Source organism: Denticeps clupeoides, chromosome 12 (genome assembly GCF_900700375.1).
Source record: "Denticeps clupeoides chromosome 12, fDenClu1.1, whole genome shotgun sequence".
Taxonomy (NCBI): Eukaryota; Metazoa; Chordata; class Actinopteri; order Clupeiformes; family Denticipitidae; genus Denticeps; species Denticeps clupeoides.
In genome coordinates, this window is record NC_041718.1 from 5,048,028 (window position 1) to 5,075,637 (window position 27,610).

Here is a 27,610-nt window from a genome sequence, read left to right on the forward strand (position 1 = left end):
TTTCAGCTAATTTAAATAAAAAAATAATCTGCACTTCACTAGGCTAGAGTGCCAGGTTGTGGACACAGTTTCACAGACACTGTCTGGTGTGATGACATACACATATTTTTACACCTCTAATGAAAATTCAGCTGCCCTCCAGTGGGTTCTCTTGGGGCAAAAGGAGAACTTTGTAGGCTGTGAATCTTCTTCTGAGGCATCACATGCCACCATCATAGTGTTCCTCCCTGAAATAAATATACAGGATCAAATAATGCAAATATAGATATTACATCCAGGTCAATGTACTTTTTTACTACTACGTTTGTACATCCAGAACTGAGCATGTAGCTAGCATTTAAATGCTAACCTCTATCTGGAAGTGAAATGCGACGTGTGACCTAGTTTCGATGAACTGTCCCAAGCGCAGGATTGGAGGACAGTGCTGTCAATCATGTGGGATTATAGAAAATATAGAAACATTGCTAAATACATGTATGAACATAATTAATACCATACCATAGCATGAAATGGGGCAGTGGTGGCCTAGCGGTTAAGGATGCGGCCCCGTAATCAGAAGGTTGCCGGTTCGAATCCCGATCCGCCAAGGTGCCACTGAGGTGCCACTCAGCAAAGCACCGTCCCCACACACGGCTCCCCGGGTGCCTGTCATGGCTGCCCACTGCTCACCAAGGGTGATGGTTAAATGCAGAGGACATGGACAAAACAGACATGGACAAAAATGTAAAAATTCATTTAAAAATTAAGATAAAAATAAAACAATTTGAAGCCTTGAAATGTGACCAAGGAACAGACAGTAGTCTCTGGTCTGAAGACCTGAGAGAATGGGGTGGAGTGTAAGAACGGAGTAGGTCTGACCAACAGGCTGGAGTCGAGCCATTGAGTGATTTAAAACCAAATAAAAGAATTTAAAATGGCTTCTAAAACAGACAGGGAGCCAGTGTATTGAGGCTAAGATCAGGGTTTTGTGAGAAAACGTGCAGTTGCCTTTTGTACTAATTGTAGGAGAGCTAGAGATGTCTGGCTGATCCCAAAAAGCAACGAACTACAGAAGTCAAGGCGGGACGTAATGAAAGCGTGAATCGCTGTTTCCAGATTTCGTTTGGAAAGGACTGGCTTGAGTTTGGTCAGGTTTCTCAACATTGTTAACCTGTGCATCTGTTTTCAGCGTTGTGTCCATTTTAACACATAGGTTTGTAATCAGTGATTTTTCACAAGGGGCTAGGGAAGCGAGGCCAATACGGGGGGTCACCACTACCAAAAAGCATACATTCTGTCTCACTCGCATTTACTTCCAGGAAATTTAACATCAGTCAGACAGTCGAGGAACATTTTGATTGAGCACCGCTTGTTACACTTAACCACCTTTACATTATTATAACGGAAAAATAACCCACACACACTTTAGAGTGTGTAGAATTGGCGGAGAGAGCTGTCAGTCAGTTTGAGAGCAAATTGGGAGCCAGCCAAAATGACGTGTTGATAGGCGGCTTACGTCAGAAGAATGTTCCATGGAACCATGGAAAACATGGAAAATGAACTTCAGGAAACTAGCGTGAGTTTGGAAAAAGCGTGAGTTAGTCCTCAGTATGAATGTTTTTTATATGATAAAAAAATAGTGGAAACCTAAGTATTTTGTGAGTATATATTCATATTCTCGGCCTTTCAATGGATTAAAATTGTTGTTTGGACCCTTTCTGACTTTTTTGACGGTTAACATGTTTAAATGACCGCCATTGCTGACGAGCTGAAAGAGGTGGGAAAAGTGTAATTGTTCTGAGGACAAGATTCATTCCCAGACTTCTCTGCAGTCGCTGCACGTATCTGTTTGAAAATTATCGATAATAGTTCTATAAAGTTTGTGGTTTGTAAACTTGTGTTTTTTGTTTTTTTTTGCATACTTCCTGATTAGAAGACATGACTACTGTTCACCAGGGTGGCGGTGCACAAAGGGGTTAAATGTGACTGACAAGTCTACATGGGCGTGTTCCTGAGAAATAATCAGTCTGAAGTCCAGACCTCCGCATGTTACGTTTCACGTTTTCACGTGATTCATGTGACGCTGTTGCGTTAGTGAGTTGTGTTACATAGTGTGACAAAACAGACGTGTTTTAAAAAATCTGCAAACCTGCAAAAAAAAAGAAGGTGAGACACAAACACCAAACGATCCACAGCATCTTCACCATCAGCAAGTAGGAACTGCGTCAGTGGTGATGGAATGTTCTAAACGGTTTTTGATTAGAGGAGAGTACTGGAATAAGGTCTTAAAAAATAGACTCTGCAAAGAGTGCAGTGAAGCAAAAATGGAAAAAAAAAAACTTATTTTGTCTTATTGTTTTGAATGAATTATGCCGCCACGTAATATTTTACCCCAAAAATAAGTATAAAACTGGCACACCCAAATGCTCAGTTTATCTTAATGGTTAGGTTTGTCCCGCTTCACCAGAGCTTAAGTAGAACAGCCGTTCTTTTTCTTTTTTTCAGACTGCAAACGCGAAACCACTAGCTCAACAACATGTCAGGTTTTTGCAGCAGGAGAAGCTGCGGAATGATGTCTGCATCTGCGCTTTTGGCTGCTTTAGGCCACTGGTTTGGAACAGTGTGCAGTTAGCAGAAAATGATGCTGCACAGTTAACCCAGCGCTCATAAAGTGACAGCCGGAGAAAAAGTAGCCAAGCCATGTTAATGAATCTACAGCACATTTCCTCAGCTGCCACTAAACCGACAGCCAGCACATCATTTCCCCACATGCTCGGCCTTTGCAGGCGAGGCTGATTTGCCGTACTGAACGGGCGGAGCCAATTATCAGCCTTTCAGAAGGCATTTCTTACTTCAGTCTGAACAATCTGGAGTGTGGGGATTCCAGGTCAGTCCCCTCAGCAACTGTGACCTATGCACGCTCTGTGACCTATGCACTATGAACGTTTCATACGGTGGTGTGAAAAAGTGTTTGCCCTATACTTTTTTCTATTTCAGTCACAATGAAATGTTTCAGTTCATCAAGGAATATTAAATATTGGTCAAAGACAACACAAGTAAAAACGAAATGTGGTTAAGTGATTGATTACAAAGGGAGAAATATACAGTACAGGCCCAAGGTTTGGACACACCATCTCATTCAATGTGTTTTCTTTATTTTCATGACCATTTACATTGGTAGATTCTCACTGAAGGCATCAAAACTATGAATGAACACATGTGGAGTTATGTACTTAACATAAAGTGGAGACCTGGTCTCCACAGTCACCGGACCTGAACCCAATCCAGATGGTTTGGGGTGAGCTGGACCGCACAGTGAAGGCAAAGGGACCAACAAGTGCTAAACACCTCTGGGAACTCCTTCAAGACTGTTGGAAAACCATTTCAGGTGTCGACCTCTTGAAGCTCATCGAGAGAATGCCAAGAGTGTAAAAAGCAGTAATCAGATCAAAGGGCGACTATTTAGAAGAAACTAGAATATAAAACATGTTTTCAGTTATTTCACCTTTTTTTGTTAAGTACATATGGTCATGAAGATAAAGAAAACACTGAATCAGAAGGTGTCCAAACATTTGGCCTGTACTGTATATGCACCACTGTAAAAGCTAAGACAATGTAGATCGATTAATAGACAGATAACAGGTTTTTAAGTTATTTGTTTTTGTTCTAAACAGAACCTACTGATTTCATGATTACAGAAACTTCCTTAAAGATTCACAGTAAGATACTGTTATAGTGGTGGTAGTTGCCTAGTGGCTAACACACTCGCCTAGGAATTAGAAGAGACAGGTTCAAACTCCCTGAGCAGGACACTTAACCCTGAGTGTCTACAGGGGGACTGTCCCTGTAACTACTGACTGTAAGGCCCTCTGGATAAGGGCGTCTGATAGATGCCGTTCATGTACATTACTGTTTGCCCTGCCTTCTCTTTTCTGCTGTACTCCTTTTTTCCTTCCTGCCAAGCAAGGCCACTAGGCCACCACTGCCGGGGCCTAGCGGTTAAGGAAGCAGCCCCGTAATCAGAAGGTGCCACTGAGGTGCCACTGAGCAAAGCACCGTCCCCACACACTGCTCCCCGGGCGCTTGTCATGGCTGCCCACTGCTCACTCAGGGTGATGGGTTAAATGCAGAGGACAAATTTCACTGTGTGCACTGTGTGCTGTGCTGCTGTGTATCACAAGTGACAATCACTTCACTTTCACTTTCAATAGACAGGATCATAACGATCATCACTTACCTACTTTTTCTGTCCTCTGTGTTTACTTGTATGTTACCTTACTGAGGTGGACCTTAAAGTGAAGTGAAAGTGACGTGAATGTGAAACACTGCAGCACAGCACACGGTGACACAACGAAATGTGACCTCTGCATTTAACCATCACCCTTGGTGAGCAGTGGGCAGCCATGACAAAGCCATGCTTTGCTCAGTAGTAAGAAATCCTAATTCATAGCATTGATATATTAAAATTAGAAGACAAATTAAACACGTTATTGTCCACATTACTATTCAGTCAGGCCTTCCATTTAATGTGGTCTCAGAGAAGTATTGCTTGATATATCTGCACTCTTCTTGCTTACCAGACAACTGGTTCATACATTCACAATCAGGAGGCTCCGTCTAGTAGTGCTTCCTAATATAACCTAATTAAAAATTAGCCTTCACATGCTAAAAGTTTGGGTTCGGTCATATTAATAACCCATATTGATTAAAAAAAGTCAATGAGTGGGCATCAGTCCCAAGCCTAGAAAAACATATGCATGAAAATATTAAATACACGAAAGGGACAGACATTATTCTCTAGGGTGCTTCTTGGGCAATCTGAGTATTTTTAAAGGGGTGTTCAGTTCAATCCAGATAAATGCAGTTTAATTGTAAAGAGTCTCTGCAGACAGATTGTTGTATAACTGCCTTGCAGTGTCTGGCTGTTGTAAAGCTCGGATTCTGCGAAGCTCACACTGATATTAACTCTCAAGGGTTTCTGGCGTGATGAGAGACTGATAATGCCTGCATATCTCAGGCTGGCAGTGCAGGGTTTACTTCGCTTGCCATGCAGACAGAGAGCGATGAGGCCTGTGGAGGACGAACGAGTGGAGCGCAGCCAGCGGTGGGTCAGAGTGAAGAGACAGATGACGGAGGAGGAGAGTGAGGAGAGCAGAAATTGAAGAGAGCGAAGGTGAAAAAAAAAAGAATGGAGAAGGCGAAAGGAGATAACAGCTCTGGCTGATAGAGGAAATCAGGATGGATCCAGAAAGGGGGTTCAATTCCTTTGGTGCTCTAAGGAAGAATGTTGAGGATGTTCTGGTTTGAAAGGCTGGATATGGTCTGCTCATAGTATTGAGGCATATAGGGCTGTCAGCCACGCATAATCTGACAGGCTTGTTCTCCAAAATAAAAAGAGCTACTTAAAATATGCAGTTGAACCGAAGAATGGTTAAACGCACCAAAAATAGTCTATCCCATTTAATGGAATGTGTGCCGTCAGATAATTTCTATATAAAGAATGACATTGTGATTTATATAACACGTTCATTTTCCTCCAAGTTATGGTGCCATTGTCATGTATATGACATTGGTGGTGGAGAATATCCAGAGGATATTCAGATATTCAAGGTTTACACATTCTTGTTAAAATGCTTGTTTTTTGTGATGTAAAAAAAATGAGAGCAGTGGGTAAGATCGAAGATCGACACTCATCTGTGAACCGGATGTCACAGGTTCAAACCCCAATTGCTACCATTGTGTCCCTGAGTAAGACTCTTAACCCTGAGTGTCTCCAGGGGGACTGTCCCTGTAACCCCTGCTGTCACTCTGGATAAGGGCGTCCGATAAATGCAATAAATGTTAAATGCAAATAATTTCAAAACTTGTCCCACCTACAACTAGTACAATTAAATAAACAAAAAAAAAAATTGAAGCACCTTTTAATTTAATTCAAGCTTTCAGACGGAGGATTCCAGCAGAGTTATTTACTTTGTTAAACAGAGGAGACAAACAGTGTTTCAACTTTTAGATCAAATGCATTTGTTAGGTTCGACAAACATCCTGCTTTGGGTTCATGTCTGTCACAATGTGTGGGTCATTTCATAAAATCAACAGTGGGTTTAGGGTTTGTTGACTTTGTTGAAAAAAATTCAAATAATTTTTTTCCACAGGCAACTTATCAAGGGATTTTTTTGGCAATGTGGGCAAGCAGACTTTCTAACCAGATGCGTATAAAATGGCCATCTGCCCAAAGCTGGTTGCCAAGAGCAACGGGATTTCAATTGTTGTTCAACCCAATATACCATATTGCTTGTTGCTGTGAGGATCAGGACTATATGGATGGTATTTTTGGAGTTTGGTGTGTAGAATCATTGGTTATATGACACCTAAACCTGATGTGGTATTTTTATTTTATTATACATCAGGTGGGTGGATGTGGACGCCTCCATGGCTGCACTGTTCTTGGACCTGCTCTGATGAACAGGGTGGTGTCAAGCTCAAGGTTGGCCAGGGCTTTATCCAGACAGTCCCTGTAAAACCAGGGGTTAAATGGTCCATGCCAGGAGCCCGTCCTGAGCCACCTTTCGCTGCAGACATTCTGTCAGATGATAGAACAATCCAGCCCCTCAGTGAAGAGGCGACTGTGTGCTCCCTCAAAGCACAAACCCGTCCGGAGACCCTGAAGAAACCGATTGGCCTGGAATTGGAAGTGAAGTGCAGGGCAGGAGAAGTTAATGAGTGGCTACATGCTGTCCTGATCACAAAGTGGAGACTGCTGGCCAAAGGACGGGGTGCTGGCCAATACATTGGTGCTGCCGTTTCCAGGCATGATGGTTGGGAAAGTGGATTGTTTCAGGTAGCGCACAGTCAAGGGCTCTGACGGCCTTTCCCCGAGGGGGCGTGGTCCACTTACTGTTTCAACTCACGCTGTGAACACTCTGAAGTCTAATAAGTAAAAATCAAGTGAAGTCCTGTGAATGTGCTCTCATCTTCAGACGTCTGTGTAGGCTATGTTCGATATCAAAGGACAGACACATAAGGCACTGCAAAAACAGAACACTGCTACGTGAAAAGAGAAGAGTCGAGATTAATCGATTTCTGTTGCCCACAATGATGTAACTGTGTGGCAAACCCAGGAAAATAAATCTTATGCACACGGTCCTAAAGCCAACTTTATACGTGCATCACAGTGAAGGTTATTATGTCTTAAGTAAAATTCACCTTCCTGTATGGTTTTTAATGAATTGATTTTCTGGTTTTCAGTGTAAAAGCATGGCAATGTGTTCATATGTTTGAACAAATAATTTCAAATACCACTTTATGAATATGCAACTATACTCATACTCAATTTCACTTGTAATGTGGACAAGCTGAGAAAATGAACAAGCAAATTGCTGTTATTCCTCACAAAAAAAGGTTTTTATTCAAACTTTCAAAGCTTAAAGCCTTTGGCTTGTTGGCTCCAGAACTAAGTCCATTTAATATTTCTGTGAAACAGTGAAAAAATATATATGAAATACAACTTCACAAACATAGTGTAAAAACAATGAAGACCATGTGGTGTGGGAGAAGAGAATAGAGTGTGTAGAAAAAAAACTCTTTCTCCCTCCACACAAAGCACTGTATTCAACCACTCCAATTTGATGTTACCTGGCAGAAAGAGGCATGGCACAATAGAGGTTAAAAATGAACAGTTTCTAATTTATTAACACCGGTAAATAATTATTGTAGTTACATGTGAATATTGAATGTAAAAAGGTACCAAGGTTACAGAGAAAGTAAAAATGAGAAGAAAGAGTAAAGAGGGAGAAGAGAAAGAGAGGGGGAGATAAAGTCTCAGAAGCCTTCCGGCTTCCGAGGGAAACCCCCCTGAGCAAGATAGCTCAGAGCCCCCTTTTCCACATGTGAGCAGACTTTTATACCCCTGGCCTACAGGAAGTTGTCACTGGCCTACAGGAAGTTGTCACTGACCAATCAGAACCTGTTGTTTCTGATGTCACGCCCCCCGGTGCCTCCCATTTGGGGAAGACAAAGAGGGTGGGCGGTCCTGACGGCTGATACTTCACACGTTGACGTCGGACAAAAGGCATGTAAAAACCGGGGTGTCGAATCTTCACCCACAACCATCGACACAGGAATGTCACACCTCCCCCTGCAGACATCTGTTATGCAAGGCAAAAGCAGGCTCCCGTGATGCCCATTCTTACAATAGGTTAACCTATTTGTCCTTAGTCTTATTTAAATAAAAAAAAGATAAAGTGGTGAACCCCCTGCTATAGTCCATCTGAGTACAAAGGTACAAAATAGTATTACTAATAATCTTAAACCGTTCAGTTTCCAGATGTGTCCAATTTCCATCATGGTTTTTTTGCCTAAATATGATTGGAAAGTCGAACAAAAAAGTGTTTATCCTATGGCGCTGTGAGATTTTCTGGAGGGAGGCTGCTCTGGGCGGTGTTGGTGCTCGCCCAGGTAACCAAACAGGCTGGGACCGCCCCTTCCTGTGACATCACCAAGTCACGTCAATGTGTGAGGACCAGTGTTTCTACCCACACTTTACTTTTAGTTGGAAAATGGTACAGAAATAGAAGAGTGAAATTATTGATACCATTGTGCTCATATCGATCCAATACTGATACCAACTTGATATCGATAGTATCGATATTCAGGATCCCCACTCTCTCATTCTCTCAGAGCATGATGCAAATAACAATGTCTCGCATGCATGCTCTTGTTTGCTTGCTCTAGTTTTCGGGATATTTTATGTAATTCTCAGGGATCAATATGTGGTAGATTTCAGGAACTTCCGTGAGACTTGTGATACAGACACGTGTCTCAGTTTTAAAGTGACGTAAAGACACACAGAAAAGATGCTAATTTCTGCCATTTTATCAATCATGAAAAAAAAGCCCAGCCCTATAACACAGGCAAATCAGTTAGCTATCATAAAAATATGACACCTTGAAGAATCTCCGAGTTCGCTTGGAGAAGCGCAGTTCACATGAGGATGCTTTTGTTCCAGGTGCGGCAACCTGTTATGCTCTCGGATATAAACCTCCGTGTAAAACAATGATACCAGTGCTGCACAGTAGTCTACTAATTCGGAGTGATACTATATAAATGGACTTTTGTGCCAAATTAAACCTCAAATATTTTTTATATTCAAATCATTCAAGTTACTCGAATTGCCACTAGATGCCCAGGCCCAATGATCTGGGAAGAAATCAGTTCCATCTGGGATGTTGGGGTATTTATACACTTTTCATGGTCCTGCTTTTACCATGTCGCATTTAAGTTAGGTGGAAAACATGAACAAAAAATTAAAGAAGAAATGAATGTGTTCTTGCATTATACAGCATTTATCTACAGATCTATTGATGCGTTATACATTCATCATCCTAGTAAAACAAAATGCTCCTTTCACTGGTTTAAGCAAACGGATGTGCGACATAATCAACAGCAGTCTGCAGCCTTGATGATGCAGCAGTAAGTGGGTCAGGGAATCATAATTGCACGGTTGCAAGAGCACAAGGTGAGTATAAAGGTATCTTTGGGTCCATGCATTGCGGCGGAATGACAGGAAGCCTTGTATCCTTATATTCACAGCCTGGCGGTGAACGTGGAGCTTTCCAACAGCAAGAGAGCAGCCTACATACACTGTTTTTTTTTCTTTCTGAGTCTCATGCAGCACTAGCAGCTCCCTCAGGAGGCTTTTCATGTGCAATCTCTGCTTCCAATCTGTCTCGATCACGACAGCCCACTCCTTATAGGTCAGCTAAAAATATGTGTTTATTCCTTTGTGGAACGAGTACATCGATTCCCTCCCGAAATGCCTGTACGTTTTTTAATATCCATGTATGCATGCAGATTCCGACATCAGATCTCCTTGGCCATTTGGTAGCTAAATGGCACGAAAAAGTAGCCTGATAATAATAAAAGAGATGGGCTGCAATGGGATAAACAGGACTTGACAATAACACCTCAATTACATGTAATCACACTGTTTGTACCATACAAACAGTCTTTATCATACAGCTGCATGAGAAATAACACCCATGGTAGATGAGAAATCATATTTCACAAAGTCATAATAAAACACTTAATTTTAAACACACCGGTATTCCATGTATATAGTATGCATCATGATTCTGATTATAATTGGATATTTGTGCCTTTAATCGTTGTACATGAGATTTCCAGTCATTATTTAGACATTGAAACTAATGGCTTTAGCAATATGTGTGGATTTGATTTGTTACTGTTCCAACAATAGAAGGAAGGGAATAACTTGTTTATCAGCCTTGGATTGAGACCAAATATGACTCAGTGGTACTTATTGTGGTAAACCAAACATGACTTTCTTCTCCAAACCCTTCTAAAGAATAAGTGACAGAATCAGAATGGACTGCTTAGCAAAAAACACAGCTCACATATTGACTGTTTAAATGCAGTGCTGTTCCGATTTGAGAAACACTGCAGGGACGCAGGGTGCTTATGTTTCTAAAAATTTGACTTTTCTAAAAGGATTCAAGTCTTCTGCTGTGCTAGAATGAGAATAACATGGTCTCCAAATTGTTTTCATTAATAAGGGTTTCTTAACTGCCTTCCAAAATTTGGAAAAAAAACCTAATCCAGGGTAAAGTTATGAGATGATGAAATCCAAAAATAAATACATAAAATACACTGGCAAATCACACTGATGGCAAAGCTACAAAGCTACAATTGACCTTTAATTAGTAATCACTGAGGTCATTAATAAGATTAAGTTGCTGCTCTTCAATACTAACCCAACCCAGACAGTGTTTCAGTACTTATACATGCTGATAGGAAATGGGGACCGGATAGTGGAGTGGAGGTAACATGGCCGTAACGGGACGTGGGATTTTGGCCATTAGACATCATTCAATTGTGGCAGGTATCCATGTAAGAAGCCCCAGTGGCATGGGTTGGGAAATCATGAACGGAAGACCGCATCATGCTGAGGAAGGAAGTGATGCACCCATCCATGCATAATCCTTACTGTAGACCTTGAGGCTGTATTATGATCTGCCGTGGCTTCAGTTGGTTACATTATGTGGCAATGAAATTATGGCAGTTACCTACGTGTCCATTATTTTACGTCAATATGCACGGGCATATTTCAGGACACCATTGCAAGGGTTTCTCGAGTTTTGACTGTGAAAGGACGGTTCAGGGAGCATGAGACTTTTGTCCCAAGCCTTGCATGTTTGAGCAGTCTCCTTTCCTCAGCATTGTCATGTCACATGGTGTAAATGAGGCACAAATGCTCGACATGAGAAAAAGGTGGTAGTTTTAATAACTGAACAAAGACAACGCCCCTCGCTGGCTCAGGAACAAAGGCGGGCCAGGACTTTCAAACGAAAAGAAAAGGGGCAGGGGCGACCAGCATACTCATAAGACACATACTCAAAAAATACAGAGTGGGTACAGAAAGTATTCAGACCCCTTTACATTTGCAAATGAAATTTTGTTAAATTGCAGCCATTTGTTAAAATAATTAAAGTTTATTTTTTTCTTTACTAATGTACACATAGCATAACAGTAAACACAGAATTGTTGACATTTTGGCAGATTTATTAAAAATTAACAAATGTGTGTGTGTGTGTGTGTGTGTGTGTGTGTGAGATGTGCGGCACCTGGCTAGTCCAGGGCTGCCTTGGTGTCACAAGCGTAAAAAAAAAGCTTTAATCAAAGTTTGACTGTAGATGGACGCCTGCTTATTTGTGAGCGCTGTTAAAAATTGAACAGGACACTTGATCTTCACTCTGTTTATTAAAAGTATATTAATTTCCTTTTGTTCACTAGCATATCTCACTGTATATGAATCCAGTATAGACATTCAGTATAGAAAAAGACATTCAACAGATCCTCTGAACAGATTATTCTTTAAAATCTGGAGCAGAACATTGAATATTTTTTGTTTGTATTCATGTTGTGTCTATGCGGTTCCTCTTTTGATTAGAGGAAGAGAAGAATGGTTATTTTGCCAGTTCTAAAACAGTTGCTCAACACATCTGAGAAAAGTGAATGAATTACCAGTCCGACTTTGGCATCAGTATAAATTCACAGAGAAAATATAATTAAGCAAAAGAGCAAACCAAAATATGTAGCAAATCCAGAGAAAGGTGAGGCTCACGTGCTGGGTGAAGTAAGATCTTTACTGAGAACATACGGAAACACATCCGTACATGAGGAACACACAGACCAGACTTGGCACAAGGGGGCAACCCAACGGGCCATGTTCAGACAGAAAGTGTAGCGATGTGTGGCTTCAGGTCAGGTAGGGTCAGGTTCTCATTCTCACCATGAAAGCTTGACGTAGACCTCTGCTTCAGGCCCTTTTTTTTATTGGAGTAGCAGAACCGGGTGGGTGAAGGATTTCCTAGCAAAATAATTCCAGTTTTGTGCACCACACCATTCGCTTCTTGTAAAAGCCATTAAAAGTTCTTTGACTCTGTTAGCGTGATGCAGCGTAAAATCTGTGTGAAGAAATTGATTTGCACTTGCTGGGGCAGCCTGAGGTCCTGACATGTCCTGCGCTCTCATTGGCTGAAAATGTGACTGATTGTATTTGACCACGCTCACACATAGCAATTGACAATTGCCAAACAACCGAATTGGGATTTTTTGGGGGGGTCAGTGACTGATGGTGACCGCACAGCCAGCCTTAAAATGTAGTCTGTGCTGTGTAGTCCCCCATCATCAAGAGGACAGCCTATAAAGTGTACCTGTAACGGTAGGAGGCGTTTCGAGACCTCACTGCCAGTGGGGTGAAAGGGACCACTGTACACTGGAGTGTTCATTATAATAGAAAAATTAAACAGGAGATGAGAAAAATGAGCCAGTGCGGATGTCCAAGGGCAAGACATCTCAGGCGTACATGGGAGGGGCGTGGCAATTGTGCAGTCACCCACAAAACAGGACGGCAAAAACACACACATATGCACAGACACAAACACACAAACTATTTGAAGGATTCAGTCTTGTGTGCTCCTGTCGGCTCTCTGAAGCCAACTGGCTGTGCAAATTTCACTCGTTGCTGGAAATGTGCAAAAAAAAAATAATATATAATCACATTTGTTTTACTGGCCTCAGCTTTCAACAGGCGTGCCTGAATTGGTTTCATCTTCCAAATCAATATGTGTAATTCTCACCATCGAGCACATTGATGGCTCATCCGACGGCTCATTTTCTTATATTGAGCGGGCCTTTCCGAACAGGGTGCCTTTGTCTCATTGGTGAATGTCACTAATGATCCTTGTTGCTCTCTGGCTGCCTCGTTGCCCTGGTGAAGAGCAGCCTGATCCATCGGCGGGCGGGCGTTAGGATTCACAGGCTGTGCCGCCGTGGGCTCGGTGGCAGCTGGTGTGTGCTTCTGGCAGGCTGTGCTGGGTTTGAGAGGGGATGGTGGCTGTCAACCCAAGTGTCTCCTGCTGCTGCATGCCGCAGCCACGGACTCACACTGGACGATTCAAAGCCACCTCGCTGCAGTCTGGCTGCCCTGACATATTAACATATGTGATGGGATTTTAATGACACAAACTCTTATTTATTTGTTATATTTCATAGCTTGCTTGCTGTGGCACAGTAATCTGTGGAAAAGTCAAGAGGACCCTTCAGAAGTCCTAAGGAAAACAGGGAACATCTGAAAAACAGAACCTAATGCACTTTTTTTATTTCAGTAAAAGTCTATGAATCCAGTAACTGCACAGACAAAGACTTGGAATGGGTGTCTGTTTTGGGCTAAATCCATGCGTCAGACTGGTTACGATCCATAAAGCGTCAGCTGTCAGAGGCAGGGCGGTTCCAAACTCTTTAACATTGGGTGCCAGGGTGTTTAGATCTACAGAGCCCAGATGGTGGCAAGATGTGTTAGTGTTGAATTTAAGTCTGTGGACCTGATAAAACAAAAAGACACTGAATTAATTATAAAGGCATTAAATCAGTCTCTCGGCCCCTGTGAATTCTGCATGACCTTGCAATTTTGTTCAATTCACTGCCACGTCTTTGCTAATTTAACCAGTAAGCATCATCTCTGGTGTGTTTCACCAATAGCAGTCCCTATTAGAATCACTGACTGGTAAAAAACTGTAACTACATAAGAAATCTGAAATACTGTAAATTACTTGTAGAAATCATACAATATAATACTATGTGACCTAATATCATTTCATAATTTTGTTCTCTAATTATTATACATTATACAGTACTTGTCAGTACTCAAAAAACATGTATCGATGCATGCACATAATAACGGATTAAGAACACGCAGTCCAATTTTATTAAGACATTCAAAAATAAAAATCAATTTAAATCTCAAACAGTAAAGGAAATATCATGATTTTATAATCAGGCCATACTGCTTGCATCCCCTTCATGAAAGGTTTTGTGGGGCAGCGGTGGCCTAGCGGATATGGAAGCGTACCACCAAGGCGCCACTGAGGTCCCCTTGAGCAGGTCGCCGTCCCCACACACTGCTCCCCGACTGCTGACTAAGGGTGATGGTTAAATGCAGAGGACGCGTTTCGGACACCACGTGCTGTGCATGACAGTGACACATGCACTTCACATGCTTTTCGCTTCAATTTCACGTCAGTTTTTAATGGATTTTATTTATTTTGTTATTTTACTTTGACATTTTCAGTTTTCCTCAATTTGTAAAGATGTTCCCATCTATTCTCAGTTTATTTGTTCAACGTAATTTAACAAAGTTCTGGTGTTCAGGTTTATGCTGGAAAGAACGATCCGCTCCTCATCGCTTCGCTTCCCCCTTTCATTGCAAAAATAGCTGCAGCAGTAGTGACAAAACTCATATTAACTCAAAACAAGCCCTGTGAACGATGAATAATGCAGGGAAGCAGATGAAAGTCGGGCCCGGCGCGTCTTCTGTTGTGAGTCTTGAGGGAGCCGTGGCTGCTTTTAAAGCCGAGAAGCACAGTTTCTGTGTTTGTTAATTTGCACAGGAGGCGAAGTGATATTGATTTTTTTTTCCTTCTCATCTCTGAAATGGTCATTTTCAAGTGGCACATTGACAACGTACCCAAGCTGTCTGTGTTTCTACACTAATCATGCAGTCTTCCGCAGACCTGAACGGCCACCAATTTATTCTCATCTCACCTTTATGTTAAAGTTCTCTCAGCGCACGGTCAAAAAAGTTCACTCCTTCATTATTTATTGATCAGATTAAAGCTAATGGTCGAAATTAAACATGTGTGCCCAGAGAACAAGGTTCTAAGGCAATTAACAATTAATGCAGTTGTGTTAATTAAGTTTTATACGACGGTTATGTGAACTGATGTCAGTTTTTTTTTTCTTTTTTTCTCGGTTAAACATACCGCACTTACCTCATAAATATTCCATTCTCATCACTTACCACATTTAAATGACTAAATCTGTCTTACTTATCATAATTAGAATCAATGTCTACACAAGCTCTGACATCCTGTTGTTTCTGGAAATTACATGCAAATGTTGGGCATTATAGTTAAACGTGAAAAAGAATGTTTTTTTTTTTTTTTTAAGTATTTTCAGAGAGACGCTTTTAAGACCATGATGTCTCGCTACTAATTGTGGCTGCTGGTGCTGTAATAGTAACATTGCAACATGCTTCTGTTGGTATTAATAATAGTTAATTGATAAAGTGATAGATACAAGGTTCAAATGAACCTTGGGATTTATATGAGGTGGCATGGACGTTTTTATATGAACTTATATGAATCTAGAAAGCTGTACTGTAGATTAGTCAATAATTAGTTAATGTTCCCTCATTCAGAAGCCACAAGATTTACATCCATGCTGTCATAAAGGCCACCAGATGAACTCTTGATCAACACTTGATCATTTGGGACAACTAGGGGATGATTGGGGGATTTTTCAGTTTTGTCGTTTGGAATTAATTCCTTTGATAAAGATGAAAATGAAGGAGTCGCCTTTTGGCAGCAGGCTTCATCCCTGTCCTTATTCCTTTACCATAATGATGCCGGGCTAGCTGGATCAATGGCCGAGATAAATGTTTGTGAGTGGCCCGTCTCCAGAGGCCGCCCTGCTGATTGTGTTTGCGTCTTTTGCAGATGGTCTCTAAACGGAACGCTCATTGATCTCAGAAGTGACTACCGGCGTCGTATGTCTGGAGGCAACCTGATCATTAGCAGTCTGGAGCGGGACCAAGACACCGGGATATACCAGTGCACCGCCTTCAACACGTGGGGCACGATCCACAGCCAGAGATCCAGTCTGCAGTTTGCATGTAAGTGATGGGTGCGCCTGTGCCGACGCAGGGGGGGAACAATTCTGCACGGTTTCCTGGACTATCGCAGTCGTCTGAAGTGACATCCGATGTTTCAGTTCAGTCCGATCGCCTGTAAGGACCTTTATTGATTACTGATTGGTCCGGTCACATTTGCAAGTGCAACTTGTAGCAACCACAACCACAAAGGCTGTAGTGGATCCACACTGGAAGCTATAAACCACAGGATGAGATCTATAGACTCCTCTGGATTTAATTGGATTCTTTTATCACCAGGCGCTTGTGCTTCAGCGGTAATCTACGATATTATATTACCGCTTACTCATGTTTTAATTGACACAGCAGCAGTGGGACTGTTCCATAATTGAATGGAAATGCAGATTGGTGACGTCAGGGTGCGCCGGATGGATGCAGTGGTTTAATGGAACATGTAACGTCGATTCAGATCACAAAATAATACAATCTGTTCAAGTAAGTTCAGTTACATCCATGCTGTCATAAAAAAAAAGTTAAATTCAGTTTTGAATACATCTACAAAAATGTAAATTGCTTTACATGCTGAAATTTGGAATTGGAGTCCGTTAATAACAAGAAATATTCATCATGAAATTTTATTCAGGTTGGCGCTGACGGGTAGTACCAACTGACAAATTTCCCTACCCAAAATTGGAAAAATTTACCAAAAAATGATACATCATGCATTTTAAAAAATGTGTCTTGTTTATGAACATGTAAAAAAAATAACAAAAGAGGGACAGAACAAATGTTGACCGTTGGTGATTTCTTCATGCAGACTTGTGACCCTTGCTGTTTGTACTTATTAAATTCGCACTTATGAAATAATTTCTTTGATGCTCATAGCCACTCAGATGTCATTTTTCTGTATGCCAGCACTGCTACAGGACACCATGCACAAAGCATTTCATAAATAGACTGATGAATATTGCAGCAATCTTCTTGCAGACCCTTCTCCTCTGGGGAACCGTAATCGACGTATTGAACAGCCCAGCGCAGTTGCTTCAGTTAGCAATGGTGACACTACAGGAATGTCTGTCTTTTCCTCCCATTGTGCCGCCTATCTATCGATTGTCTTCCCTGAGACAGAGAACGTCTCACATCCCCATAGGAGGCAGACAGTCATTAACCTCCCAGGTTTAGGACTCCAGACCGAGACCAGTTATTTTTTTCAGAATGCCGTTTTTCAAGCCCTTACTTGATTTAATTTTAAAATGATTCTTTTTTACTAGATTTTTTTATAACTAGTTATAAATGCTGCAACTAATTACAATTATATATGTTATTGCATGGTTGTCATCCACTAGTACTGAAAGAACAGTGTTCTAGTTTATTTAGCATATTGCCTTCAAAAATATCTATAAAAAAAAATGTAATTTAACACGTTTTCAATAGAAAAGATTTGCCTTCATTTTAAAATGTGTTATACAGAAATCATTTAAGATAAAATTAAATGCTATAAATAATAGTTACATATGACAGAAGAAGGTTCCAGATTTTCTGTAGGGTTCAGTAGGGTTCCTCCTACTGAGGAGTCAGTAATGCAGCTTTTTTAAAAACGGTGCAGCGGAGGTAAAGCTTGCCCGGAACCCTGGTCAACTGGAGGCCTGGTCCTGTGGAGGCTTCATTAGAGGAACAGAGGGTGATTGTGTTAATGCCGCATCTGAGGAGACCCCCGGCTGTTTTACTCCAGCGCGGCGTCATTTCTCAAGCACCGCGCCTCCGCAGTCGCTAACCGCGCTTCGTCCTTGGCGAAGATTTAATGCAGCACACTTCCCTCCCTCGCTTTTGAGTGTCGATACGCGACAGGCCGAGCCGCCCCGCCTCTGCAATTTGCTTGGTACTTGAGACGTGGCGTCTCCGGTGGGGCAACTGTAAGATCTTGTGTGTGTGTGTGACTACTGTACGAGAAAGATGACCCTGTCTGCTGTACCAACCCGCCCCACGCTCATCATCGCCCAGATCTACCTCATCTCATTCTCGCTGTGTAACTAAGAATACAGGGACTCTGCAAGCAGCTACTTTGACCTTGGTTCACTGTATCAGTATCGCTGCAGTTCAGAGCCAGTTTTTCTCTTCCTGCTTATGCTATGAGAGATTTCGAGACTGATTCATATCGATTTCAGTGCATTAAAGTTATTTATCACTTTCAACGCTAATTTTTATTTTTATTTTTTTGCTTTTTTTTGATAAATAAACCTCTTCTCACCAGCATGTACCAGTGTGACATGGATGTGTGGGACCCAGGACGAGATCATTTATCTCCCACTGGCCTCACAGAGCCATTTCCCTTTTGATTTCCATAATTCGTCTTATCGGTCACATTGGCTTTTTCCTTCTGTGCGTGTGGCTCCAAGTTGGTCTCCACACCTCCCGCCTGAGGGTGTAAAGCTGGCATTTTGGCCAAAGCGTGCCGCGCATGCATACCAGAGCTGGGGTCTTCTTCCCTGTTCATTTGTGGGAAATGATTCGCACTTGGAGCTATTGACAGGGAAGCTAATGCTTTAAAGTGCGAGATTATTCTGCCGCTGATAATGAGGCGGCTTATTGCTCTTGGCTGCCGGACCTGTTGTTCTTCGTGCTCTTTATGATTTTCGCCTCCTTGCCTCGCCTATTCATTCTCCTCGTGCGTGGCCCTGCTGCCCTCGTGGCAATTTAATATCCTGCCTGGCCGAAGAAGACTGCCCTTCCAGATATCAGCCTCTGTGTATAATAATACACTCGTCTCTTGCTATGTGATGTGATTTTTCTCTTCATTTGCCTCCCTTTATTTATTTGTGTAAACTGTGTGAATTGAAATTCCATTTTATCGTAAATTACTTTTAAACAAATTGCACAAAAAAGCTGATTTTTCTTCTATCACAGCTCTACAACCCTTGCAGGTTTTACATCTGGAATGTGATGGAATCAGATTTGTGACTCTAAAATCATACAAAAACACAACATTGAGACGTAAAATACGAGGTTGGAATTTTGACAATATACTTCAGTTTCGCTGCTAGTTTTTCAGTCACGCCACCACCTTTTTGGTTTACGCTGCCTGAGAATTCGGTGTCACTTGTGGCACAGATCTCTTGTGTGGAGAGATCTCTATGTTCCCTGGAACTCTATCACTGCAAATGTCTATGGCGAAAATGTAAAAGAGCGAGATATAAGCGTACAAAAATAACCGTACATCATCAAAATTCCAATGCATTGAAAATAACACTCATCAAGTTTCAATATATCCACACAGATTCACAACGAATCCTTACAGCCCTACTGGAGTATAATTATGTAGAAATATAAGTATGCCATGCACAAAGTGGTTATTGCTCTACTAGCATTCTTATCGTTTTTTCTCTGTGTTTTGCGGATCGCAATGACGCAATCTGTATTTGATTTAATAGAAATTCGAAATTCAAATCCATCAGAGAGAATGTACAATCACACACTTTCTAGAAAACAGATCATAATAAATGTATGAAGTTGCTCTGTGGATTACAGCTGAGCACATATGCATAAAATATGCTCATCTTAACGTGTTTGTTTTCTTGTTTCTATGTGTTCCTAGATTTGGAAAACTTCAAAGCCCAATCGAGAAATGCAGTGAATGTGAGAGAAGGACAAGGTGTTGTGTTACTGTGTGGAGCCCCTATGCATTCTGGAGGTAAGTGGGAGGTCACCATCCTCTATGGCCATGATTCTAATTAAAATATTAAACCTTGACTTTAACTGCCCTCCTCGGCTCTGCTTTCAGCCATTTGGCGTTGTTAGCGCCACGCAGCGAAGCATGTCACGTTGTGGTGCTCACGTTGCTTCCATACTCCGGCGAAAGACTTGTGTGGTAAATGAGTGGTCAGTGGATGTGTTTCGATTTGCGTAAGAAAGATCTGAAAATAGATTCAATTATAAATGACTCATTTGTGAAATAAGGCACAAGAGCTGTGTTCATGCGCACATTTGAACAATGTGGCGAGTTTTACCTGACTGTAACAAGAGCCTTTTATTTGTACAAGCTGGAAGGCGGAGTCAACAGTGAAACACGCCCTTTTAATGCTTTCTGACTAACGAGAACGCGGCAGCGCTTATTCTCTGGCGCTGCGCCACGGAAACGTGACTAACCTCCCACCTCCACTTAACTTCATGTAACACACATCTCGACATGCACCCTTCAACTGTTTACATCCAAGCCGCTCATTTCCCAGCACATTTCCTTCCCCTCCTGGCCTAGTGCTTGTAGCGCATGCAGAGGGCGCTGGTACCGTCGGCTTGGCCGGCCTCCGCTGCCACAATAATGTCAGGCTTTTTAAAAGCTGGGATTGTCAGATCGTTCTATTACAGCTCTATTGAAAATATATAGACAAAAGATGCTAATGCTGAAAGCTGATTACCGACATCGAGCCGAATTTTGCTGTGATCATGAATCTAGATGGTATAATTGGCCAGCACTAGGCCTGACTGTACATATGATGCTGTAGTATGTAGGTTAACAGGGATAAAACTGGACATCACAGCTATCCTAGTACTTTGGTTTCATTATTTATGCATTTTTGTAAAATGCAATACAATTAAAAAAAAAATTAAACAACATGCTAACATATTCATGCAGAATCCGGTGTCCAGGGTCCTTCTCATGCCGACCAATTCATTGATTTTTCAAAGTTGTCTCTTCAGCATCCTGAAAAGAAATCCACGATTATATGCTCCCGCAAAAGGTCATAATCATACTTCCTAGATGGCTCCATTACGAGTTTTCTGAATTTCTCCTAGTCACAGATATATCGGTTGGTATCACCTATAGTGTTGACTGCTTGGCTGCAAAAAACACAGGAGGATGTGTTGTTACTCAGTTATGGCGAAATGTTGTGACGATTATTTAGAATGAAATTTTCACTTTGCATGAAAGTGGGGTGGAAAGAAGGTTGAAGACTGGTAAGTCGGACGGGATTTATCGCCAGTAGCTAACGTGAGACGAACGTCTTGTTAAGATTCACCTGTTTATATTGGAAGCCGTGGATGGTGGTCTTCAGCGGTTGGCCGCAAGAAGTGTCACAGTGACGGGGGGGACAAGCACGTTAAAGTGAACGAAGACAGGGATGCATATGCAGACTTTTTCCCCAATGAGCTGAGACATTATATACCTACATGTTCATCAGCGTACAAAAAGATTAGCTAGTTAGTTAGTTGAGTAGGACAATTAAGTTATTCATGCAAAATTGTGTGTCCACGTTTGCTGTAACCCAATGCCTATTATTAATTAGAGTGATCATTTACAGGTAATTAGACAAACATCATTAGATACCAGGTGGGTTTACAAAAAAACACTATTAATAACCATTTAAAGGGGTAAACAGATGCAGCTGAAAATGAGACGTCAAGGCCGCGAAGACGCTAGATGCATCTTGGAGGGCAGCAGTAATTGCCGCAGTTGAACGATCTTGATGCCGTAGCCGTGCTCGCGGCACTGGTACGTTTTCCATCGGCACTCGTTTTCTTTTGAATAAGAAAAAAAAAGTGTGATATGGATGCTTGCAAAATGAGCCCTCACCTGCCTGGCCTCCATTTACGTTTTTCCATTTGGACATTTTTTTCCCCTCAATTAGCATTAAATCTGCTGGAAAATGAAAGTATGCTCCACAAATTGGAGTCTCAACCCAATCGGAAGGCAGCGCATTTTTCAGCCGAGCACATTTCGAAGCCAGATTAGATCATCAATTCCTGGCACAACGTAACGCTGGCCGGCTGCTGTAAAACGCCGGACTTTATTTCTTTTCCTTTTCTTTTTGACGCCCATACAGTTTCTGACGCAGATCCTGCCTTGCGCTGTCTGTGTTCCAGTCCTTGCGGGACACTAGTGATTAAGTGGGCAGAATATCCGAACAAGAAGCACGTACGAGGAGTAGTACTCTGCGGTAATGGCCTCAACAAACATCTGCTGAAGCAGTTGCGGGGCCGAACATGACAGCCCTTCGTTCTGTGACGGACTTGCTTGTCGCCGGGGCATTTCGGCGCTTGTCTCCTCTATCTGCTTTGGGAAGTGGGAATGCGAGATGGTGCAGAGCAGAATCCGCGCCAGGCTCGGCGCTTCGTTATCTGCCCACTGTGGGCCGCGCCTGTAGCGCCCTTCCCTCCCCGCTTCCGCTGCAGTGTGAAAAGCCGGGAATGACAAATGATGCATTGCCCAGCAGAGCTGGGGGTAATGCCGTTGTATTAATCTGGTGTTTTTTTAAACCTCACAGGACCCTTTTACAGAACCTAGTACAATTCTATAAAAATGTATGCTCATGAAATGCTGTGATGGTGTTTTATCGTCTGGTATCAGTGTGCTACTCTTAGAGGCCGTCAGTGGTGTTAGCATTAGCATTCTAATTGGAAATTGTTTAAAGATTTTTGTGAAACACAAGTTGAATAAATGATTTAAAAGGAACTTAAGCCAAACTTAAGATTTTCCCTTAAAATGTGTTACTACGGTGCAGAACGTGAAACAGAGGGAGGCAGTTGCACAACCTTTTTTTTTTAATATGCAAAGCACGATTGGCACCAGGAGCAAAAAGAAAACATTTCAGATTCAAAAACCCCAAAAGCACACACAATGCAGGCATAACAATTAGGATAAGGAGTCTGAGTACTTTATCCAAGCCAAAAGCAATTCTTATCAAAAGCAACTGAGATGGTTCTCTACGCTTTTGTCATCACAACTCCCTTCTGCCCTAGAGCTTAACAGGTTTATGTACAGAGGTGGAAAATCAATTAATAAAACCTCAGCAGTGAATTTGGTGTTTGCAGACACGTCTGTGTGAAATGCTAATGTTCTCTAATGTTCACTGGTTGATAGAATTAGTAGAATACATTTACATTTACATTTACGGCATTTATCAGACGCCCTTATCCAGAGCGACTTACAATCAGTAGTTACAGGGGACAGTCTCCCCCCTGGAGCAACTCAGGGTTGTGTCTTGCTCAGGGACACAATGGTAGCAAGTGGGATTTGAACCTGGGTCTTCTGGTTCACAGGCGAGTGTGTTACCCACTAGGCTACTACCAGCCTATGGCAGAATACTGCCTACCCACACGATAAACGGCTACTTTTTCAATTGGCTCGTCGATCAAAATTGATTGAAGCAACGTGGAAACTAGACTTGGTTCATCACGAAGCACGGAGACGAGGAGCGTTGGCGTTGGAATTCAGCAGATAATTCAGTAGAAATGGTGATTTTTTTTTTTTCATATATGAACCTTTCCACATTTTGTCACATTACAGCCTGTTTTGCAAAGAAGAATGGGCAAGAATTCCAGTCTCTAGATGTGCAAAGCTGGTAGAGACATACCCTAAAAGACTGGCAGCTGTAATTGCAGCAAAAGGTGGTTCTACAAAGTATTGACTCAGTGGGCCGAATAATTATGCACACCCCACTTTTCATTCATTTGATTATTTTGTAAAAAATGTTTGGAATCATGTATGATTTTTGTTCTCACTTCTCAAATGTGCACCACTTTGTATTTGTCTTTCACGTGGAATTCCAATAAAATAGATTCGTGTTTGTGGCTGTAATGTGACAAAATGTGGAAAAGTTCAAGGGGGCCGAATACTTTTGCAACCCCCTGTATGGTGTCCTGCTCTACACATATGTAGATTTATGGAAACGATGCGCTGTAAAATAAAACGTGACCACGTTCCTTTTTTCACTCCATTTTTTTTTTCTTTAGCCTCGCTTTTAAATTTCCTGTTACGTAACAGCGCGAGTTTCATTAAAAGGGGTTGTGGCCCGACGTTTTCATTTTTCTCTTGACTCTTCTGCAGGTTGACAAACGCTCTCGCTGCTCATTACGTCCACGCTGCCGTACAGAGACGGCGTAGCCGGCTTCAGCTCGCGTAATCACAACGCATCGCTTTGGGCCTCAGTGAGCCTGCCCGCCGAGGCGAGAGGTTGTGAGACGCTCTCCGGGGACGGCAGATGACTGGCAGTCAAAACGCACACCTTGTAGCGCCGCCATGGCACTTTTCTCTTTCGTGCACCTCTCCTCTCCGGCTGACGCATTAATGCGCCGTGGCAGACCTCTCTCTCTCTCGTCTGGAGCCGGGCCTTTATGGTTAAGGGGAGACGAGACGTGATTCAGTGCGCCGTCCGCGGTCACCCCGGGACCGGGCGGGGGGGGGTGTGTGTGTCATGAAAGTGCCAGTCAAGCACTGTAATCCATTTCCTCTCGCTCCCTTTCCTTTTCTTTTTTCTTTCTTTCTCTCTCGGCCAACCGCGGAGGGCGACGGCTAACCGAGGAGGTTAGCCAACAGTGTCTGGCGGAGCAATGAGCTCCCAGAGAGGCGCTGAAGGAACGTATGGGCTCAGTAAAAGTTTACCCCCTTTGTTTATTAGGCCCCTGTGTGTGATCACGCTTCCGTTACAGAGCTCACTTTCGCTTGGGTCTTCAACGAATACCCGTACTTCGTGCAGCAAGACCGGCGGCGCTTCGTGTCCCAGGAAACCGGCAACCTGTACATCGCCAAGGTGGAGCCGTCCGACGTGGGGAACTACACCTGCGTGGTGAACAACACCATCACCAGAGGGAAGGTCCTCAGCTCCCCGACCCCCCTGGTCCTGAGAAACGACGGTATGTAGTGGACCCGGTCCCATCTCCTGGATCGATAGCCGTGCGGTGCAGTGCACATCCCTTAGGACAAGGCTGAGGTTTTCTGTGTCTTCCTGTCAAAATAAGCCCCAGCCTAATAATCAGTCATGGGAGGGTTATGACGCTACGCTCACTGGTGATTGATTGATTCCACAGATTATTTTTCGGTGAAAATATTGTTAAAAACTGAGATGCTTTCAAACCACGGCTAAGCACAGCGCGGCATGGGGCTTGTTCACTAGTGTAGGTCAGGGACTTTACTTTTCCAAATACAAACTAATGAAACAAGAGCGACTTACAATCAGGAGTTACAAGGACTATCCCCCCCGGAGCAATTTAGGGTTAAGTGTCTTGCTCAGGGACACAATGGTAGTAAAACACTTGGGGTTTGAACCTGGGTCTTCTGGTTCATAGGCGAGTGTGTTACCCACTGGGCTACTACCAAGCATGATCTTGAACTTTGCACATGTAATTTATGATTAACTTTAAATCATCCATAAAGAGGAAGTAGTGGGCATGAGACCTGTCAATCATCAGACTCCTCCCATTTTAAGATGATCATTTTAAAACATCATGAAAGATCACGTTCTGGGTGACAGAAATAGCCTCACTATTTATAACTGCCAAACGGTTGTCCTGAGCAATCCTGAGGACAAGTTACTTTACACTAGTGGACAAGTCCCTAGTGACCCTGCTCAATCAAAATGGCCTGAGCAAGAGTTCAGCCCAGTTAAAGGCCGGCTAAAAATGATAAACTGGTGAATGAATATACCAGTTTTATCTCTCTCAACATGGATATGTGAGCGATTGGCATGTGTTGGTCGTGTCTGTTGAGAATCTACCAATACGCATAACAGTTATAAAAACGTATTTAACACCTTTGGCATATTTTGAATGCAGCTCTGCTCATTTCTAATTATGCCGTGACATAACGAGAAACACTTTGTCATATCTGCAGCCAGACTGACTGAAGCAGGGGTGGGTTGTCTGCCTCGAAAGAGCTCTTCTAAATCCGGTGCCACCTCCTCCCGTCTCCCCTAAGCTATCATTTCCGCCCCTTCCGCCCCGGCAAATAGTGTTTTGTGTTCCTTTGTCTCGTGTTGTTGTGCCTGTGCACTGGAGAAGGAAGAGTAACCAGTCATTAATCATGAATGAATAGAGCAGTGTGTGCATTGTCTGTCCTCCGTAGGAGCCATGGGTGAATATGAGCCCAAAATAGAAGTTCATTTCCCAGACACTGTACCTGCTGCGAAGGGATTGGTGGTCCGACTGGAGTGCTTCGCTCTTGGAAAGTAAGTTCCTTCCTCAACATGTTACAAAAGTCACAAATTCTTAATGACACACAGAAAAAGGTCTTCACCTTGCTTCAAAAATCCATGACCCCCATATTTGTTATGATCTTGTGACCAATCTGAATCTGATCAAAATGTACAGCAATATCATGATCGATGCGTAGTTCCCGTCTATGCACATATAATATGAACAGTCACAAATGAAACTGCCTATGCATGTGTTCATTATGGGGTGAGTTCGCTAGTGTAAGATCAAATGATTTACATAATTTGGTAAAACCAGAAAAAACATGGTATTTGCGTCATGTCCTGTGTAGTAAAACAGCTGTATGAATTTCTCAGAAGAATGTATGCATGTTTTGTATCATGGTCATCACATCAGCCATTGCTTACCTTCTGTTACGGGAACAGAGATGCCGTGATTATGCCTTTAGGACTATAGTTAATGGGATTTGCAATCCTTGCCACTAAATGTTAGCTGGGCAATGGGCTGTGTCGCAAAACTCAGCTGTTCAAATGGGATCTTTCTACAGTAAAAGGCAATGTGGCAAGAAGGAGCTGAGTGCTTTTTCCCTGGACACAAGCAGTAAATTGTAATTGTCGTGAAATTAAGTTTCAGAGGCAAGAGGAAAATATTTCTGAAGCAGACAAAATCCATAGCTATGTAGCTATTTAACCCTTTAAAAAATGTGAACTCTGATGCAGCAACAATGCAACAATCCAATTAATATATAATTAATTTTTTTTTTTTTTTTGAAGCAGGAAAAAAAATTTGTTTCAGTTCTAAATACCAGTTTTGCACATTGTTCTTAAAGAATACATATTACAGAATGCAGATTGAATTTGTCGTTTCAATATGCACAAACATACGCTGGTATGTACTTTATACGCCCTCCTTCAATAGCGGAGATCTTGTATGTGCACCGGTGCACTGCATAGCAAAAACATGGCCTATATGTGTGTATGCATGTGTCTGTGTATGGTGCACGGGCAAAGATGTGACGTGCGATGTAAAAGGATGCAGGTGGAAGGTCACCATTGGAGAGTTCTGAGGTCAGCTGGCCGTGCATGTGCAGTCCTGTTCCAGAGATCACCTGGAGGAGGACCAGCGGTGAGCCGTTCCCCAGCAAAGTGAAGCTGAAGAACGCGAACGCCATCCTGGAAATTCCCAGATTCCAGCAGGAAGATTCCGGGACATACGAGTGTGTGGCGGAAAACAGCCGGGGGAAGAACACCGCCCGGGGGAGACTGTCTTTCCATGGTGGGTCATCACATCTTGTATGTTTCCTTAATAACAAACCTGTTAACATGGGAGTTCCAAATCTGCATTTGTTAAAAAAAAAAAAAAAGTTTGAAATGGCAAGTGAGTGAAGGTGCAAATTGTTCTTTAAGAATCTGCAGGGGTGTTTGCCGGTGGATAATGATGAAACAGTGTGTGCTCAGAATCTGTGTGTGTGTGTGTGTAGGT

General features: G+C 42.4%; 1 protein-coding gene across 3 annotated transcripts in view; it reads left to right on the plus strand.

Moving 5' to 3' along the window:
* The window catches only part of cntn3b (contactin 3b), a 69,789-nt gene that overhangs the window by 20,711 nt on the left and 21,468 nt on the right, over positions 1-27,610 (plus strand). For all 3 annotated transcript variants that reach the window (XM_028998010.1, XM_028998009.1, XM_028998008.1), the window contains 5 exons: positions 16,053-16,228; positions 19,797-19,892; positions 24,629-24,832; positions 26,040-26,142; positions 27,219-27,403. In XM_028998010.1, coding sequence (XP_028853843.1) covers positions 16,053-16,228; positions 19,797-19,892; positions 24,629-24,832; positions 26,040-26,142; positions 27,219-27,403 — 764 coding nt within the window. The remainder of the gene's footprint in view (positions 1-16,052; positions 16,229-19,796; positions 19,893-24,628; positions 24,833-26,039; positions 26,143-27,218; positions 27,404-27,610) is intronic.